Source organism: Hydra vulgaris, chromosome 03, assembly GCF_038396675.1.
Source record: "Hydra vulgaris chromosome 03, alternate assembly HydraT2T_AEP".
In the NCBI taxonomy this organism is placed as follows: domain Eukaryota; kingdom Metazoa; phylum Cnidaria; class Hydrozoa; order Anthoathecata; family Hydridae; genus Hydra; species Hydra vulgaris.
The window spans coordinates 58,499,540-58,515,000 of NC_088922.1; the positions used below are offsets into that span (position 1 = coordinate 58,499,540).

The 15,461-nt window shown below is 27.4% G+C and overlaps 1 protein-coding gene across 1 annotated transcript in view; it reads right to left on the reverse strand.

Annotated features, from left to right (window-relative positions):
* The window catches only part of LOC100212580 (midasin), a 186,762-nt gene that overhangs the window by 5,682 nt on the left and 165,619 nt on the right, over positions 1-15,461 (reverse strand). The window contains exons 87-88 of the mRNA XM_065793812.1: positions 3,484-3,557; positions 3,026-3,260 (exon numbers count right to left, since the gene is read on the reverse strand). Coding sequence (XP_065649884.1) covers positions 3,026-3,260; positions 3,484-3,557 — 309 coding nt within the window. The remainder of the gene's footprint in view (positions 1-3,025; positions 3,261-3,483; positions 3,558-15,461) is intronic.

A 15,461-nucleotide genomic window follows, 5' to 3' on the forward strand; every position in this document is an offset into this window, starting at 1 on the left:
TTAGTCCTAGTTCTAAAATCTTATATTATAACAGAAAAAGTAACACATTTATTTAATAGTTTTTTGTTATATGCCCTATAGGTTATGTCCTTTATAATCGTGAAGGACAATTTAAAGTAACATTGTATTTCGTCTATAAATTGTATCTATGCATGTATGATGTCATGATGTCGTGATGTATATACAAATCATGACAAAACAATAATGTTTTCTTTTCAAAGATTATTATAAACATTTAAGGATTATCATAAAGATTTTAAAGGTCATTATAAACATTTTACATTAGGGGAGACCAGGGCTATTTGGCCGCAGGGGGTAAGTTGACGAACCGCGTTTATCTTCAGTGTCTTTCATCAGAAAATGACAAAAATTACACAGAAACTTCCTTATACCATTTCATCATTCATTCTACTACTATTTCATCATTCACTGCAGTATTGTCAGGATTCACGCATGCGCATGGGAGATATTGAGATTTATGCGTTTTTTGGACAAAAACGTAACTTTTAGAACATCGCTTCCTTTTTACTTTACAAAGAAAATAGTTAGTTGTATGAAAAAAAAATTATTGTAAAAGTTCTAGTCACAATTGGTTTACTATATCCAGTCAGACTATTTTTTCAAAGTTGCCGTTTTTCAGGATATATAGACTGTTTATTGAAAAAAAAAGCTTTCGGGGTAAGTTGGCAAAATTTTTACGGGGTAGGTTGGCTCATAGCATTTACTATGGAAAAAAAATTTTTTTTTATAAAAATATCATTTTTTTTTAATTTTAACAATATTGAAAAACTTTATTCTTACAAAAAAAAAAAAAAAAAAATTTTTTTTCTAGTTTTTTTAATCACAGATAAAAAGTGGTATACTGTTTTGACTGTTATACGGACTAATATTTGGTACCAGCTAAAAGTAATATTAATTTTTGGGATAAAATTGTTGCGAAAATTAGTAGTAAAAAAATTTATATTAATTTTGCACTTAAAAGTGCATTAATAACCATTTTTATAGTCTGCGCCAACTTACCCCGTGGTGGGGTAAGCTGGCGCAAATTTTTTTTTTTTTGAGGGCCCGGAAAGGCCCCAAGAATTTTATGTAAATGAATGCAAATTTTATAAGTTACCCTAATTCATACTATTTAAGACTACGCTTTAATATTTTCAAAAAAATGTACAGGGCTACAGAGCTTATAGAGTAAAAACTGAGCCAACTAGCCCCGGTCTCCCCTACATATAATATTAACAATATAAACATTTGTTGATTCTCTAAAATAATTTATACATTTACATATATTTTATGTAATGTTAACCAATTAAGAATTATAAACGTGTTTTTACTATACTGCAAAACTTAAATACAAAGTTCAGCTTGAAAATATTTTAAACTGATTTTTATACTTATTAAAAAAACTCAATAAAAATCTAAAAAAGAGCCAGAACTCATGATTATTAATTTTAAAAGCCCCAATTATGCAAAGTTTATTTAAATACTATTGGATGTTACAAATTATAAACTTAAGAACATACCTAGACCACAAAGAAACCTCATCTAATCAGTTAAAAAACAATTTAACCCACTAAACTACGTAAAATGGTAAAAATCTGACTTGTAAAAACAACAATTTTATATAAAATAAATAACACTTAGAGCTTAATTTAACGCAATTTAAATTCCTAACCACAAACAAGTTTCAACAAAAAAATATGAATATTAATAGTTTTAATATTGTCTGTATAATTAAATTACTTATAATAACGAGAACCATTTGGTTTATAAATACTGCATAAGATGAAAATACTTTTTTCAATATAACGTTTGCGTTAATTTGTATACTATTTTGCCATAAGCTAACTTTGTTATAGACATATTATGGTGACAAAATGTTTATTCAGCATCAAAAATTATGTGTTTTCATGATGGACTTGTAGATCTAGTTCAAACTTAAAAATTGCATTCAATAAAATTTTATATGACCTATAAAAATTCAATAAAATTCAATGTTCCAAACGCTATAAATAATATATTAATATTATTGGTCTATGCACCACATAGTTCATTAGGAGACTATATTTTTGTCCTACGAGATATTCCAGTTTCATACAGGAATGTCTTAATAATTTTTATAGGATATATATATATAGTTATTAGATATAAATATAATTAATTTTTATAGGATATATATACTAATAACCCTAGTCAAAAGATCCTATAGGACCATCTGACTAAGCATATTAATTCCTATAGGTGTCCTGTAGATCTAGTAAACTACATAATCATTTCACGAGTATAGAAGAAATCTTTATTCTATGGTATTAAAAAAAATTGTATGTGATTTATAAATTTTCTATAGGATCTAACGGGACATAATATTGTTAAGTAATTTTTTTCTAATATTAGTTTATTCTCATAAGAGCACAATATTAATCCTATAGCAATCCTATGGTCCTAATGCATACCTTATACGAACTATAAGATCCTATGCAACTTTTTGACTAAAGTATAGCAAATCTGTTTATCCTGTAGGAATCCAATATAACCTATAAAATACCTTTAAGATTGCTATAGGATTCCAATAGGTACCCTATTAGTCCTATAAAACCTATAGGATGCATATAGAGTTCCTAGAGCAATCCTATAGGAATCCTATAAGACCTATAGGATTCTTATAAGACATTTTGACTTGGCATAACTGATGTGACCATGCACTATCAAGATTAACTTTTAGAATTTCAAAATAACAAATCTTTTCTAGCACTATTTACCATAATAAAAATATGACCTAAAACAAAAACTATATACTAACCACAACAATCACGAAACAGGATGTAAACTGCTTATGGACTTTTACGAATTGTTTATGTAGAAAAAGGTTTTATTTTATCTATTTTTTCAATAATGATTATTTAACTAATAAGTAACAGCAGAATTTAGTTTAAAAAATTTTGTTATTCAAAATATTGGTTATTAAATTGATTAGGCAATTTACCTATAATATTTTTAGGTAATTTTTAAAAACTTCCAGTTAACTTACCTCTTTACCTTCCAGAAAAATTCCTCTTCCGTCTGAAATAATTAGAAGAAGCTTTGATAGGTTAATGTCAACAATATCTCTAGAAATGCTGTTAAGTAAAAGTGTACACATATTTAAAAGTTGAGATATATTTGTTTTCTTTTGTTCAAATGAAAACTCTTGAAGAATTGAAGCTCCTGATAATTCACTGAATGTTTCTTCAAATGGATGCACTAATCGAGCATCTTCACCGAAGCTAAAGTAAGAAAAAAAAATTACAAACAATATTTATCCTTAGTTATATTTTAATATATAGTATATATTATAATATATATTATAATATATAGTATAACATAAAACAAATTTTTAACAAAAATAAAAAAACATTTTTTTATAATGAATTGTTTTGATGTTGCCAACAACAAAAACTAATAGTTATTGATTTTATAACTACTTTATCAAACCAAACATTTGAATACCTGCAAAGAGCAAGTTCACCTGCTTCTAAAAGCTTTAATGCATTACTGATAACTGCTATTGACTCAAAAGCAAGCTAAAAAAAAAAAAGAAAAAAAAAAGATAATTGATAACTTTTAATATGACAGTCACTAAAATATAAGTTGAAACAAATTCAAAAATACAAGTCAATTTTCAATAACTCGAGAAATTTTCTAGAAATTTTCATAAAAAGCTATTTCATAATTAATAGGTAAAATTTTATGTCTTAATTAGGCAGATGTTATGAACAACTTTATGATAAAATATCGTGAAGCAGATCATGAAAATTTTAGAAAAGATGGGGTATTTGTTAATATCTTTTATATTCGCCTACAAGTTACTGAAAACTGTAAAATTATATATAAAAAGATTTGATTGAATATTTACAGTATTTTACAATTTTTTCTTGATTCAATAATGTTATTAATTATAAAAAGGCAAAAAGTGAAGACTTTTTTTTTTACTAAAATATTTGAAAACTTTGGCATATATATAATTCTGGCATATATAACATTCGCCAAATGGTCACATACGAGCAGTGAATGTTTGGGGGAAGAAATAAAGTACATTAGAATAAAGGAGAATTATTTTTCGAACAAAGCATATTTTGACAGTTGTCAAGACAAAAAATAAAGATTAATAGAGGAATATTTAAATTATAAATAAGACAGACAATGCACATAAACAGTACTAACAATAATAATAAACAATAAATTGTTTTATAAACACTAATATTAACGAAGATATACAAATGCATACCAAGAAATACAATAAGATATACAATGTCACCAAACAAAAAATAAATAAAACAAAAAATTGATTACAAAAATAAAAAGTATGCATACAGCAATGAAAGGCCTCAGAATGGAAAAAAAAACATTAATGCCAATGTGTAAACATAATTTGTATAGTGATTAAGTAATAACCATCTCCTCAGAGTCGCGTCTATTATTACTGGCATTTTGATGAGGATCAGCACTTATAACTAGTTCATCCTGTCAGACAAGCATCATCGCCACTTATGCTTTACCCCGCGACTTACGCCTATTCCATACTGTAGTAAAAAAGGATACACTACAAATAGTAACCCAACCATACCCAAATTTGTAAAACACTAATGTTTTTTTAATGATATGATATAAAAAGCGTTGATCTACTGCACAATATAAATAAAAATAATTAAATAAATCACTTACCATACCACTGGTAGAAAAAACTACGCACAATAAAGTAAAATTCAAATAAAAACGCCAGAAATAAAACTAAAACAACTAAAGTGTGCAAACAGAAAATACTAATAAATTTTCCCCTAAGACCATTTAAACCACATAGGTACTTCCAGCAAAAATAAACCAAAATCAATCAAATGGCAACACACTCCATCAAAAACCCTTTTAAAATTAAACAAAACACAACAGAGTCTTCAAAAAACTCCAACGCTGTCACAGATCTTTTTGTCACAGATTCTTTCCGTGATTTTCTTCGTGATGGCCCTTGGGTAGAAATCTTTCGTCTTCCTGTCGAAAAATGTGCTTCTTACATAACTTCGTGGATTCAGGCTGGCATGGAATCTTTTATTCCCTCTCGACGATTCCAGGTCAAGCCTCACTCTCTTCCATGGTTTTCTTCACACTGTGCTGCTGCAATTGCCAATCGAAACAGTTACTTCCATATTTATCAGCAAAACAATTCTCCAGGAAACAGGCGTCTGTTTATTACTGCTAGAAACAATTGTAAAAAGATTTTGTCTAACGCCAAAACCCGCTATTCTTAGGTCATGAAATCTCGTATCTCATCTCAAAAATTAGGCTCTCGTGACTTCTGGAGAATCTTTAATAATATCAATAATAAGGGCAAATCTATAATTCCACCTCTCTTGTATGGTTCAGACTTTGTCACCTCACCTAAAGACAAAGCTGAATTGTTTGCTAAAAACTTTTCATCAATATCATCTCTTGATTCCACTAGTTGCGTTTTACCTGATATTTCCAACAAATAGGTTGATCCATTGCTTGACATTCATATCACTCCAGCATCTGTTTCTAAAGTGATTTCCTGCCTAGACTCTTCTACAGCTTGTGGCCCGGACAACATACCTGTTGTTGTCTTGCAGAAGTGTTCTCCGGAGCTGTCGTCTATACTCTCAAAACTATTCAACAAGTGCTTATCAGAGTTTCCAGCCTGCTGGAAAGCGGCATCTGTTATCCCTATCTTCAAAAATTTTGGAGAGCAATCTGATTCATCTAACTACCGTCCCATCAGTCTTCTTCCTATCATAAGCAAGGTTTTTGAATCATTAATTAACAAACACTAAATTTCTTATCTTGAATATAATCACTTACTTTCTGACCATCAATATGGATTTCGATCTTCTCGTTCTACAGCTGATTTGTTAACAGTAATAACTGACAGGTTTTATCGTGCATTAGATAAAGGTGGAGAGGTTAAGGCCATCGCTCTCAACATTTCAAAAGCTTTTGATAAAGTTTGGCATGCTGGTCTTCTCCATATTTTTTCTTCTTATGGTGTATCCGGCAACATCTTTAAAATCATCGAATCCTTCCTTTCCAATCGTAGCATAAAAGTTGTCCTCGATGGACAACACTCTTCTTCTTATTCTGTAACTTCAGGGGTTCCTCAAGGTTCTATCCTTGGCCCTATACTCTTTTTAATCTACATTAACGATCTTCCAGATATTCTCTCATCTAAGGTGGCATTGTTTGCTGATGACACTACCATTTATTCTTGTCGTGATAAAAAACCAACACCCTCTGATTGCTTGGAAGGGGCATTTGAGCTTGAAAAGGATATAACTTCTGCTACAGCATGGGGCTCACAGTGGCTGGTGAACTTTAATTCAGATAAAACTCAATTTTTTTCAGCCAATCGTTATCGCAATAATTTAGATCTTCCTATATTTATGAACGGTGATGTACTCGATGAGTCACCTACTCTTCATCTTCTAGGATTAACTCTTACTTCCAATCTTTCTTGGAAACCATATATCAAATCAGTTGCAAAATTAGCATTTGCTAAGATTGCATCTTTTTATCGAGCTCGTCACTTTCTTACTTCGGATTCTATTCTCTATCTCTATAAATCTCAAATCCGGCCTTGTATGGAATATTGTTGCCATATCTGGGGCGGATCCTCTAATGATGCCCTTTCTCTTTTAGACAAGGTGCAAAAACGCATTGTAAACATAGTTGGACCTGCTCTTGCAGCCAACCTCCAACCATTATCATATCGTCGTAATGTTGCTTCTCTTTCTCTTTTCTACAAATATTATAATGGGCACTGCTCTAAAGAGCTAGCGTCTCTTGTGCCATCTACTATAATTCATTCTCGTGTTACTCGTCATTCAATCAAGTGTCACCCTTTTTCTGAGACTGTTCCTAATGAGTGGTTAAAAATTATTTTGGGTGATAAAGCAATAATATTAGTCGTGATATAAAAACAATATACAAAGCGGTAAAAATATTATTTAGAAGTAAAGTCTTCTCTACGGTCCAAATTAAAGGTAACTTTGAGACCATATCTAAATCGAAGTTTCCAAAAAAGTAAAGTTTTCTCTACGGTCCGAATTAAACATAATTTTGAGACCATAACAAAACAACAACAAAAAGACGTCCATCAACAAAACATGTTGAAAGCCGCTAGTCAAAAAGAATCGCTCTTATATATATACACATACATATACACACACACACATACATATACACACATACATACATGCACACACATATACATATATATATATATATATATATATATATATATACATACATACATACATACATACATACATACATACATACATACATACATACATACATACATACATACATACACACACATACATATATATAAACTACGAGAAAAAAGTAAAGAAATTTTTTTTTGTTAAGTTGAACTACTTAAAAATATAGTTAGCAATAAAAATAAAGAACTAATGATTTCGAGGTCATAAATTCACCCATTATGTTTAAATAAGTATTTTCAAGACTTAAGCCTAACTTGCCACAACCTTGCAAGGGGACTTTTGACTTTGTACATCAATAAACTAAAAAAAATTAGGGGAGGGAGGGGGATTATCAGCGGCAACGAGCCGACTAAATTCTTCAAAAAATTGACTATAACTTGAAAATCACCTTATTTGTGGGGGTAGAACACCCCCTTCCCCTAAAACCATCTTTGTATGCAATCTTTACACATAAAAAATCTTTGTTTCTTTAAAACACTACAAAAATAATACACAATAAAACTAAAAAATTATTCTAAAAAAGATTTTATTTTTTGTATTTGTGAATATTTTACATCGTAGTTGAGAGAAGTAAAAGCTAGAAGTATGTTATACACAAGCTCAAAAGACAAGCTAACTCAGAAAACATCTACTTTTTGTTGTTTCACAAAAGTAATGTATGTAAAAGTAACATATAAAAACTTTTGAAAATATATGTGATTCTTAAATTGACTATAAAAATTAGACTGAAAGATGTGCATTTTTCGCTTGCAGGTCTTTATTATTTTATATTTTTTGATGAAATATTTAAAGAATACACAAATACTACGATGATTTTTGAAACTGAGTTTTATAAAACTATACAATAACTATAGGTTTATTCAAATAAAATTTTTTTAACCCTATACACATTATGTAATATATTATTTATGCATATATCTATCAATATGTCAACATTTAGCAAATGAATATTGATGTCTAAAAATGAATATTGATATACAAAAAAGTGATGGGATGGCATCCCGCCTCACTTCGAGCGCTGTGTGTGTGTATATATATATATATATATATATATATATATATATATATATATATACATATATATATATATATACATGTAAATTATGTTAGTGTATTTTACAAATAGAGTGCTCAATGTTCTTAAAGAACAGAGCAATAATAAATTAATTTAGTAAAAAACACTTATCTAACTTTTTTCTTCAACTTTAAGTTTCACCATTGCTGGTTCATCAGGAAGAGTTCTTCCTGATGATCCAGCAATGGTGAAACTTAATGATGAATCTCTTATTTTTCAAAAACTATGACCATATAAATTTTTAACCCCCCTCAATTTGAGGGGGCTGTAAACATTGCAGGGTCATAAAAATTGAACACTAAGAGATTCTTGCATGAAACTTGACATTTTTTGATGAATATGAATTTAGATAAAAATAGTAAAGAAAATATTTTATAAACTCGTTGCTCCCACGTTAAGAGCTGGGTGGGCCCAAAAATTAAGGTTTTTTGTTCCCAAGCTCCAATCACCCCAATTCTTTGCAAAACATTCTTTTTTGGTAAAAGCATGAGCATACAAAAGTTTGGAGTTTGCACAATGCCTGTAAGTACCAAAACTCAAACATCTAAAAATCCAGTGTACACCACTGATATATATATATATATATATATATATATATATATATATATATATATATATATATATATATATATACATATATATATATATATACATACATATATATACATATATATTTGTATATATATATACAAATATATATATATATATACAAATATATATATATATATATATATATACAAATATATATATATATATATATATATATATACAAATATATATATATATATATATATATATATATATACAAATATATATATATATATATATATATATATATATATATATATATATATATATATATATATATATATATATATATATACAAATATATATATATATATATATATATATATATATATATATATATATATATATATACATATATACAAATATATATATATATATATATATATATATATATATATATACAAATATATATATACAAATATATATATATATATATATATACAAATATATATATATATATATATTATATATATATATATATATATATATATATATATATATACAAATATATATATATTTATATACAAATATATATATATACAAATATATATATATATATATATATATATATACAAATATATATATATATATATATATATATATATATATATATATATACATATACATATATACATATATATATAAATATAAATACATACATACATGCATACATACATATATGGGCAATTCCATGGCAGAAAATGAAAAAGTAGTCAAATTATATTCTCTTTTTCGTCAACATTTAGCAAATGAATATTGACGTAGACACATGAAAGTTAATTTAAAATATATCTTTAGTACGAAAATTAATTAATTTAAGTCAATTTTATGCTTCCAAAAGTTACGTTTTTTTTACATCTGCATGATAAAAAAAGTATCATTGTAAAATGTTTATTTTAACCATGAACTTATTTGCATAATCGGAATTAATTTAGCGTGAAAATGGAGTTAACACGTTCCAATTGTTGTTGGTCAGATTTTATACTTTACAAAATATACATGTTTCAAGAAAATAACAAAAGAACTTTTGCAATTTTCATGTAACGTAAGTTAACAAAAACATAAAGTTTTGTCTAGTATAAAATTTAGCAAGGGGCGAATTAAGTGATCGCAAATTAAAAATTCTGTAAAAGTTTCTGGTCTTCAAATTTTGTTTTTCTTGAAAGCCATTTTTGCACGTTTTTTTCAGACCATTCGTAACGGTTTTACAAATTATTGATTTTAGATGTTCATGCATGTAAATGTTTCTAAAGTTTTGTAATTTTTCTAGATTCAATTAAATTTTGGGATTTATTTTGATTATTTTTTAGTTATGTTTATAATTATCTTTATAAACTAAAATATGTAAATTATAAAAATATTGTGTTAAGATAAATATATTATAAAATAGTTAGTAATTATAAGTAACAACGTTTTTTCGTGTCTTTTTTATTATAGATTATTTAAAAATTATTTATATTATTATTTATTTATGTAATTTATTATAAATAAAAGAGATATGAGATTAAAAAAAAGTTGTGGTTTAAAATTCTCAAAATATAAAAAATAACACTTACTACTTTGCCAAACCATATACGCATATATTTTATTTTCAATGATTTTTATGTTTTTACGACTTTAAAGTGCATTTCAATGACAGTTTTAAATATAAAACATAATTTAATAATAAACTACTAATAAATCAATACGAATTTTATCTAAAAAAATAGAGCAAAATTAGTTTATACATCCGAGTTCTCACTATCACTTTCTCTTTCTAAATCTGATATTGTTAATAGAGAAAGGTCAATACAATTTGCATCGGCAGATTGTTTTCTTTTTTCTGGATAGCGATGAGGAGCAGCAGATAATCTTCTTATTTTATCTTTATACCATTCATCCAAAGCAGGGATTGGATCAAATTTCTTGATGCATCCTTCTTCGCCTATTTGTAAAAGAGATTTAAGACGATTATGTGTTTGTTTCTCCAATCCGATTTTACTCTGTTAATGCGGGAAAACTTATGTTCTAAGTTAGCATTTGTAAATGGACAAAGTAAAAGCAACTCAAATACGTCTAACACATTTCTGCACTCAGCAATAATTACATCTTATGTAAATATTTTTTTCCACGTTTTCAAATAGTATTCACCTAACGAATTTTTTAACATTTGAAATATATAACTTTTTAAAACAATCCACTTAATAAAAATTTCATCAGTTTTACACTGCCATTTTGAAGGAGCTCTTTAAAATGTGAAACCACTTTTGCTATTTCTTTATCGCCAAATATAATCACAGGGTTCATTGGCCAAAAAGAAATGTCCAAAACAAAAGTTAAATTACGGAATAAAGGAGATACCTTGATATCTTTGAAGCGTAAATCCATACTAGTTGTTAAACTATTCATTATATCAGTATTAATGTGTTGCACTAATGCATTAGTTTTACTAAAATTTTCTAAAGGAATATTTTGGTAAATAAAATTGCCATCTTTTTTGACTATACTTTCAAATAATTTTTTGTGGTTTGTTAAAATAGTTTTCTCTGTTGAAATATTCCCTAACCAACTATTTAAGATAACTTTAAGTTTTTCCATTGTCCAATTAAAATGCTTCACCCTGCGGACAGCTTTTACAGGATCATGTAAATCTTGCTGGAAGCCAACACTCAAGCATCTTAACGGTGCAAGAATATCTTGATAAACAGATAAATATATTACAAGAGATGTATTTTTCCGAACTTTTAAAAATCACTTTAATTCGACATTTTTTGACAGCTGACAACACTGATCAACAAATAAAATTTTATTGTGCATATCTTGTTAACTAGGTGGTTTTTTAAAACAAATTAAATATGCTGATTTCAAATATGCAAACCATTTTTCACCATCATGTCAAGTTGTAAAGATATTTGGGTTCAAATCTTTAGTATTTAAGGTAAAGTCCCTAATATTGTCGAAAAAAAAGTTATTCAAAAGTATGTCAACCTGGGTCTCAAAAGAAGCGTATTTTCATAGAGATTTTAAAAATGTTATTCATTTGTAATAAAAATAAGTATTTTTTGTATAATTGCTGAATAACATTCTGTTTAAATTTTTTTAAAAGCCTTTAGCATTTTTTTACATAATTTTTTTGTCAATAAATTTTAAGGAAAAATATTTATGTTTTCTAAAATCTCTATGAAAATACGCTTCTTTTGAGACCCAGGTTGACATACTTTTGAATAACTTTTTTTTTGACAATATTAGGGACTTTACCTTAAATACTAAAGATTTGAACCCAAATATCTTTACAACTTGACGTGATGGTGAAAAATGGTTTGCATTATTGAAATCAGCATATTTAATTTGTTTTAAAAAACCACCTAGTTAACAAGATATGCACAATAAAATTTTATTTGTTGATCAGTGCAATCTGTTTGGCTAAGAGACTTTATATGAGAAATATAAGCACCATAATTATCTAAAGCTATTTTCATTGCATTCCACTTATGATCCAGCCAAGAAGCACCGTATGATTTTGTTGGTTTAGGAACGAATTTTTCCCAAGCTTCTGATGAAAGTTTCAATTCTTGTAAACGTTTTGGCGATTGTTCATAAAGACAATGTAACTTTAAGTAAGAAGTTTTCACAACTTGCAAATGCAGTACATTTTTCAAAAGCATCTTTTAATGCAAGCTCGAAACAATGATTAAAACAATGTATTACTTGAAGCTATGGAGACTTTTATTTTAGTAATGATCCTAAACCTGAATGAGCACCAAGATTTACAATAGCTCCGTCTATGTTTAACCCTAAGAGATTTTTAGCCATGTCATTTATTCTAACTCTTGCAAATTCTTGTTCTAGACAGATTTGCAAACCACAGACATTACCATTGTCAGGGTTTTCAAAACCGACAAAAGTTTAACGCATGGACTGCCCTCAAAGAAATACAACACATATACTAATACCTGTTCGAGTGTAGCAATATCACAACTGCCATCACTTAAAATTGACTTTATAAAATCCTCTCTGAAAGAATCTTTAGCAATTTTACCAATGTAATCGGTAAAAATACCAGCAGCTCGATTAGTTGAGTAACTATTACCAATATCAATGCCGTTTTTTTTAATTAGCTATAGCAAATCAAGGAAATCGGAAAATGGACATTCTTTTTTTACTAAGTAGTGAACTGCATTGAATTTCTTTTTAATTGAGTCACAATCTTTTCCCATCATTTCTCTAGCCCTTTTTTAATCTAAGTGTTTTTATCTATATATTCTTTAAAACCTTCCGCACCCGATTTACTCCAATTAAAAAAAAGAGGGAGAAAAAAAATTGAGCTAATTTGGCATTACTTGGTGCGTATTTTTAGCAAAGGTAGGGCCCACAAAAAAATGTCAATGCCCCCCCACTTTTTGAGCCACCATGGCCCCCCGTTGCCCATGTGTAATATCATTCGTAGAATAACTATTTATTTTCTACAGTATTTATTTTTTATTCTTAGCTGATTTTGGAAGCTAAAGTTAAGTATTGCTAAATGAATCGGATTCTAACAGTGGGAAACACAAGTGACGCATTTAAAAATAATTACCTGAAGACATTTTTAAGTCTATGTTATTCATAAAAATAATTATCTAAAGACGTTGGAATGTTTTAATTGAAGAAATTTCTTAAAAGCAGAGCCATTACAAGGCTGCCCTCAGGGCTCCCTTAATCCGGTAAGGGGGGAGGGGAAGGCAGCAAAATTAGGGACCCTTTTTCTAATTTTAGAAGGCCCTTTACTAAATTTGAGGATCTTTTTTTTTTTTAGTAATACCTAATAATCAAAGGTTTTTAAAATTTTAGTAATGACAGGTTTGAGGGAGTGCTCTGCCTCCTATGCTACGGCACTGATTAAAAGAAGAGGGATGTTTCGAAAGAATTCCTATATATTTCTATGATAAAAAAGTTTTAACATAAAACAAATTAAAAAAACGCGCCTAACTTTTAAAATTAACCATTGAAAATTATAATAGAGTTTAAGCCGTACCGCTACTATCAATAATTTTGTATATATGTAAACACTTTAGAAGTTGGTAGTGTGATGAAGTTGGTGGTTTGATGTAGCTTTGATCATCAAAGCTACGTACATAAATATCAGCTACATTAAAGTTTGATATAGTTGATATTTAATGTACTTTGTTTAACTTATTTATATTTTCTTAAATTTTTGTCCTATAACATTAAGTATTTTAATCCTGTATTTGTATTTACCTTGTTATGTAAATACATAACACAATAATATGTCAGAGTCAAATCAATTAGTTATTACTATAGATACAACTTTTATATTTTATAGCTAAAATCTAAAGAATAAAAAATGTGAAGATCATAGCAGATGAGCCTCACATAACTTTGTAAATTGATGTAGAGTAAACATATATCTATAATAATAATTACAACCTTAAAACATTTTTTAAAGTTTAAAATGATATGGTTAATCTAGCTAGATTAACAGCTGTTTTATAAAATTTTTAAACATATAAGTTATGAGAGTCCTAATGAAATTAGTTATAGTTGATTTTTGAGATTCAAAAAATTGAGTTCACGGTTTTTTTAAGAAACTAAAAATTTAAAGACCAGAATTTTTTACGGAATTTTCAATTCGTAAGTTTTTAATAATGCGAAAGAATATTAAATGTTACATTTTTACAGTTAAAGTTTTGAATAACGATGCTTAATTAAAGAACATTTTTATTTTAAATTTGCGTAATGTAAGTTAAAGCTACATGCATTTAAAAAAATTCTGGCGCTTTTTCATTAACAAAATGAATTACGTCATTAAGTAATTCGCGTTGGTTTGACAAGGTTCTAACTGAAACTTTTTATATTAGGAGAAATTAGAAAAAATCTTTTTTTTTTTTAATGTTAATTAAAATTATTTATATTATTATCTTTTTATTTGTTCATGAATTATTATTTTGGTTAACATTTAAATATACATAAATAAAAATAAGAATTACATAAATATTTTTATTTAGACATTAAAAAAAAAAAAGATTTATTTGCTTTCTCCTAATATAGTTTGAACATTTTTTATTTTTGTTTTAATAAAACAAATCTTTTGTAAGTGCAATCAAGGGATATCATCCATAAAGCATGTCACCTTATATTTGTCAATTCTTAACACATTCCCTCTTGTCACAAATGATTACTTATACTTGAACCCCTCTCCTTCCTAAACTGTGATAGCAGTTTTTATGTTGAAAATATTTGAAAAGATTTAAATCTAAATACTTTGTAGCATTTTAAAAATTCAATCTAATGAACATAAGAAGTGTAAGTAAATAATTCGACAAACCAAAGATTTTCTAATTTAAATGACTCAAATAAGTATTAACAAAGTTGTAATACTAAAATAATTTTTTTAAGTTGCTCTTGGTCTTGCGGAAAAACTGTTTTTGATATGATAACTTTAATAAATGTTATGAAAAATCACTAAGGAAAAGTGCCCCATTTTTTTAAAATTTCTTTTGTTAATTATTTTTAATGAATGATTTTAATACTTTTGCAATTCTTTTGTTATGTAA